At 30.8% G+C, this 6,408-nt stretch overlaps 1 protein-coding gene across 1 annotated transcript in view; it reads right to left on the bottom strand.

Moving 5' to 3' along the window:
- Positions 1 to 1,904: 1,904 nt before the first annotated feature.
- Positions 1,905 to 6,408, bottom strand: part of LOC129233390 (BCAS3 microtubule associated cell migration factor-like) — a 70,688-nt gene continuing 66,184 nt past the window's right edge. Inside the window, exons 21-22 of the mRNA XM_054867424.1 lie at positions 4,983 to 5,156; positions 1,905 to 2,053 (exon numbers count right to left, since the gene is read on the bottom strand). Of these exons, the coding sequence (XP_054723399.1) occupies positions 1,905 to 2,053; positions 4,983 to 5,156 (323 nt within the window). The remainder of the gene's footprint in view (positions 2,054 to 4,982; positions 5,157 to 6,408) is intronic.

The raw sequence follows: 6,408 nt of genomic DNA, 5'->3' as shown, positions 1-6,408 counted from the left end.
ACAATGTTTATTGAGCAAAAAGTTTAGCAATGGACCCTGAATCGCCATCTCTTGAAGTTCTTTGGAAGTTCTTTAAGCAGGGTAAAATGTCTCGTTGTTTGTAGTAAAGCTGTTCAAGTTGAAATGTCATGTTTCACGACATATCTAAGAAATAAAAATAAAGTATTAGTTGATATTAAATAAAAAGAGCATAAAAAATATTAATATCAATAGCATAAAACAACACATATCTAAATATATTATGCAGGGCTTTACAAGAACAATGATTCAACAATCTTATGCTCCTAGTATCAGTGCTCAGGAGAGGGGGTTAAAGTTGAAAGAATACTCTATGCTGCATTCACAGAAAAGATTAACCAGAAGTAAACAAACAGGTTACCAAAAGGTTTGTCACTATGCCACTGTTGGAGATATTTCTGGAAAAAAAAGTATTCCAATAGTATTTTCATTAGTCATCTGTTTGGCATCAATTTGGTCCAAGCTAAACATGATTGATGTCACCAAATGTGCATTTCTTAGCTTACATCTTTCTTGTAAAGGCAGTAGAGACAGACATTTCAAAATAGAAAGGGAGAGTGTTTCAAATTTAGTTTTAAGGTAAATACGATTTTTGTAAAGAAACCACATATAATATAAAATGCACACTCTCAGCTTTATTTACACACATTGAGCTAAGAAGTTTAAAATTTGCATAAAGTTTAAATAACTAGACTTCATCTCAGGCACTAATAATTTAAAAAGTTTAATGATAAAGAAAATTATGTTCATATTTATATGCATCTGAGTGCATAATAAAACATTAGCAGAAGAGCAATTATTTCAATTATTTGAATGCCAATCAACCAAAAGCAGTTTAGTTGGCAAATTCAGATTTGCATACCATGTGGAAGTTTATTCAAAATTAGATCTTATTAATTTTGCAAGAAACATGTAAAACCTAAGGCAGTTACAGTTTAGTGTTTAATATCACTATTTCATTGTTTCATAAAATTAGAATATGTCTGTCCTCCTTTGTTATGAATAATTGATGGTAAATTCAGTATTCATACATAGTTCTGAAAGAGAAATGAGGTTAAGCATGCATGTTGTCATACGAGGCCCCTAGTTTCAAAACCGGATACTTGTAGAAAACCAAATTTTACAGGAGACGTAAAAGTCCGGTTTTGAAACTGAGGCAGACCTTCCCGCCCCATTTCAAGGGGGAAAGAAGCGGTTTTTGAACCTAATATTGAACAGGCAAATAGGCCTTATGATTCTCTACAAGATTAACAAAAAAAAAAAAAAAAGAAAATAGAATTTTTTGCAAGTATCCGGTTTTGAAACTAGGGGCCTCATATATCTGTACCTCAGAGACAGATGGACGTAAATCACATTATAGAAATTTTACATGGAAGAGGAAAAAGTTGCAAGTGCATGCAAAGGATGTGAGGCACGCTCTTTTGACCCCGGTAAAAAATTGAGAAGAATCTTTTTTCAAGAATTACATTCACATGGCTCGATGTGGAATAGGCTTCTGCATACAATGCATTAATAAACAGAAAATTGCAATTTCGGAATTTACGTCAGTCTGGCTCTGAGGCACAGATTTTTGACAGCCTTAAAAGATATACATAAGATCTCATTGATGATAAATACAAAAATTGATTTGTAGATTTTTCATTACAGTACTTACAGTAATACAACCATAAATTAAGAGACATTCATGAGGCAGAACATTTTGTTTGTAACAGAAAAGTATAAAGAGATTTCCCCAAATACAGTACATTCATAACCATAAAATGAGAAGTGTATGAAAAAAAGTTTCACCACTAGAAGTTATCCTATAAGAGGCATTTCATTACAATTTAAGTATCAAAAAAAATGTTAGAGGAAGAGAGATAGTTACTTTTGAAAATAATCGAATGTTAGGACGAATCTGGTGATTCTCTACTTGATGGAAAGACCAAGGTGTGATCCATACAATTATGCAATGATGTACCAGCTTCATAAACATGGCCAACAGAACCAGAATGAGAACTACTTGAGCTCAATTCTTCACAACTTTCTTGAAAATCTATATATAATAAAGGTTTTTCATTAAAATAATAACTAAGCAACTATAATAATATCTTTCATAAAAACTTTCCTACCTCAAAAATCGAATTTCTTGAGATATCACACAGCACACTTTTACCAAAAGTAAAATAAAAATAAAAATTATGAGTTTTTCAGCATGTCTTGTTCTTGTAAACATTTTATCTACTTCTGTTCAACTTTTTTGTGATGGAATACTTTTGTTTAAGAACTTACCTTGAGACATAGCTGAAGTGAAAGAAATTGTCCATGAGGACAAACAATTGTGTCCCTAAGTCTAAGTTTTCTAGAAAAAACTAAACAAAAAGTTAATGTAATTTTGAGCTCGCATTTTTAATTATAACTTAAACTGTTTATAGGTTTAAAATCGAGTTTCACAATCGTTTCTAATGCTTAAAAAAAACTTGCTTACCCAGAAATAACTTCTGAAAGCACTATTCTAATTATTTTGAAGTTTTAATTGAAAATTAATAAAGTAAATCGAAGGGCCCTCCTGATGTCCTAAATACCGAACTGTAATCTATCTTTGGCTATGTCTGGGACTCGGCAAATGTTTGCTGTTGAAGGTCCAAAAATGTAATTCTTGACGATTTGCTACAATGTTAGGTGAGCGAGGTGGCGGGTGGGGCCTTGGAAGAGTTGTCCTGGAAATTTCTGAAATTGAAGTCTATAAAATGAAATTTTAGTTGATCCTTATGATGGGGAGGGGTACCTTAGTATGCAGAGTTCTTTGATTAAGGCCCCTAAAATCTGGCGGCCTTAGGAACAGCTTTGTGTGTGTGACAACCTCCTGCCTCTTCTCCCAACTATAAGCTGCCAGAACTTAAGAGAAATTCGGGGAGAAAATCCTTAATTTTAGCTTTGTTCCAATGAAAACAGTGCTCTCCCCACTGTATTTTCCCCTCAAAAAGCAGACTAGTTGTAAGCAGTGGTTGGAAGTAGCGCACTACAAGTAACGACACTACTGTAGTAGCTACATTTTTTAGTAGTTTGTAATGTAGCACACTACTTTTTGAAAAAAGTAGAGTAGTGAGTGGTTTGATACAAAAAAAGTAGTTTGTAGTGATTTCTGGAAACTACATTTGAGTAACTTAGAATTCCCTCGGTAAAATTAAAATTCCTAGTGCGATTTCACATCAAAGAGAGCCCAGGTGCCTACATCTGATGGAAACTGGGCGTGCAAATTATCCGTGGCATTGACATTCGTGCCTTAATGGTGGCAGATGAAAGACTGGATGCCATATCAGGGGATCGCACTAGTTCTGTTAAGGGCTAAATAGCCTAAAACGCAGCCCCCATTACACACAAAAAGAAAAAAAAAACAAATTTTCAAGTAAATTTAAAATAAAAAAAAATTAATAAAAAAATAAATAAATAAAAAAAATAAATAAAAACGAGTTTTCATTTGAATCTGACAGGTGCAAGTCTTACACAAGTAAAACTTGCACCAATCAGATTCGTAAGACTGAAAAATATGAGCTGACCTCTTACATATTATTTTGACGTTATACATTCTGTTTGATGCCATTAGTTTGTTTGGCATTGAACTTTCACATATCCTGAATTTTCGCCTTGAATAGAGCATGGCTCAGAAATTAAACAATAAGCGATAACTGCCAACTTAGAACCGAGTGTTTTTTTTTCAGGAAGCAGAGAATGTTCCACGTATGAAAATTTTAGATGTCAATGAGATGATTGTGCCAAATTCCATCTAATTTGGAAGCTACTGCAAATGCTATAGAAGAGGATGCCCTGCCAGCTAACAATAAATATTACAGCGCTATAGACTCATATGATAACAGAATTCAATTTCGGGCAAAATGTCATTAAATTGAATGTAACAATGCAAAAACTATTCAACTCAAAAATAATGAACACAAAGTTCCATCTAATGTTTTGTAAAAAATGCTTCAAGTTAAAATACACACATCATCCATCCATTAAGTTTCATTCTCCAGCAAAACACGTGCGAAATGTTCAAAGAAATGCAGGTATGACTCACAATATGAATCAGCCATTGAAATAGACTTGAAAACTTCTGTAAGGCACAGTATTACTTTTTAACTTAATAAAACATTCGTTTGCTTGCATCATCAACAGGATAAAAATTCAAATATTTCATGATACAAATTCATATATTAAATATTCAAATATCAATACAATGATAGTGACTTTTTGATCATCCAATCAGCAATCCAATGACATTGAAACGCCATTCAGGGATGGTTTTATAGGAGAGGAAGTGGGAATAGTTACCTTCCAGAAGTTGGAAGCTTGTTTATTTTCTTCAAATTTTAATAAAGCAAGAAAGTATAGATCAAAGTAAGAACAAATATAAATCAACAATAAATTAATTACTTCAATATATATTTAAAAGAAATAAGATAAAATAAGGTACAGCTACCACCCTCAACCTAATAAGCTATAAGAAAATAGACCTATTCAAATCAAATTCCTTTTATGTATGCAAGCTCTTGGCTAGGACACTTTATTCTCATGTTTCTTTTTTCATTGGATAAGCTCTTTATTCCAATTTGAGCAATGAAACAAAAAAATGTTAAAATTACACCTTACATAGAAATTTGAATCCAACATAAAACCTTGTCAAACAGGAGAATTTGCTTTGAATAAACTTCAGCGTTTTGTACAATGTACAAAAATGTACAAAAAATGTTGTACAATGTATAAAAAATGACGTTTTGATCAATTACATTAATATTTTTTATAATTCAAAAACTTTTTACGGGCATTTTAGTGAGTATTTTAGGAATACGCCCCTCTCGCAATTATGGGCGAAATAAATTAATTTTTACTCATAAAACGTCTGAAACTAATTATACTCATAAAACTTCTGAATCTGATAAACCGCCATTGTAAACATAAACAATATATGCACGGTACATACACACCTCTGCTTTCACAGTTTCCCTCACAGTGCAAAGAATCAAATTTGCAGTCAATCATTGCATCAGCTAAACTATCTTTCAACTGCTGCTCTTTTCCTTTATTTTCATCCAAACTCTGGCAGTTTTCAGGCCAGCTTCCACAAACTTCTAGCATATTTGGCAACTGTTCAAAGCTCCCTATGAAAATAAGTTTCCAAAAAACAATGCATTTAGTTTGAAATGACGAGTTTCCTCAGACATGGTTAGAATTTGATAAAATAACAGCTGCCTTCATACTATATTTTAAAGTAATAATATTAATATTAGTAAAAAAAATGTTTGAGAAACATCATCAATAAGGCAGAAATAAACAAAGTTTTCCACTAACAATTCTTAAAATCTCTTGATGTTTGGCACAATATTTAAAAAAAAATCTAATTTTGTATGGTTTTGGAATGAACTATTTTATTCTAACATTTTAATTGGTACTTAAAATTAACATAAAAAAAATTCCATTTGTAGGTCATTATATTTCAACTAGCACTCATTTCAAAATAACTTTAAGATATTTATCATAAGTAATCACTAATACATTCATTTATCTTATACATTTTAAGGTTTTTTTTTTTTTTTTTTTTTGTTTTTTTGTTCCTTCAGACTCAGAAAAATATTGAAATAAAAATATTCAATCATATTCAGTTAGGAAAAATAACAAAGAAAACCGAAATTCATTTGTTTAACATAAGAGTTAAGGTTTCAAAAAATAATGACTAAATAATAAAAACAAAACTAATTTTATATAGTTTTGTGATGTATTATTTCATTATATACAAAACTTTGATTTACACTCAAAAATCAAGATATAAACTTTACTATGTATGTCAATTATTTCTATTTACAGCTAGCGCTCGTTTCAAAAGAACTTTAGAATTCTTATCATAAGTAATTTCATTCGTTTTAGAAATGCAACTCATCAATGCTATGCATTTTTAAGTATTTCAAGAAAAAAAACTTTTATATTCCTCAACCATTCATCAAATCCATCAACCATTCATTTCAGAAGCTTTTTTCCTTTGAGCGGCAGATTTAGAAATTGGTAAATTAAATCTTTGTTTTTCTTGAAATTATTATTACCATCTTAAATAAATTATATATTTAATAAGTAAACACAATAACATTACATGTCATTCTTCCTATTTATTACTAATTTTTATAAAATTCATTGTTTGAAATTATTGAATGATTTCTGACATTAACTTTCAACCAGGACAATTCTCATTCATTATTACATTTTAAAATACTTCTGAAGTAATTGTTAACTCGAGGATGTCTGCGGGTGTACTATATGAGGTAGCAGAAACGCAAATAGTAAGTGTTAAGAAAAAATTAAGTTCCTTTCTTCAATGGAATCTAGCACGATAATTTCTAAATAAATGAACAATGAAGAATA

Source organism: Uloborus diversus, unplaced genomic scaffold (assembly GCF_026930045.1).
Source record: "Uloborus diversus isolate 005 unplaced genomic scaffold, Udiv.v.3.1 scaffold_374, whole genome shotgun sequence".
In the NCBI taxonomy this organism is placed as follows: domain Eukaryota; kingdom Metazoa; phylum Arthropoda; class Arachnida; order Araneae; family Uloboridae; genus Uloborus; species Uloborus diversus.
This window is presented reverse-complemented; position numbering and strand designations above follow the sequence as displayed.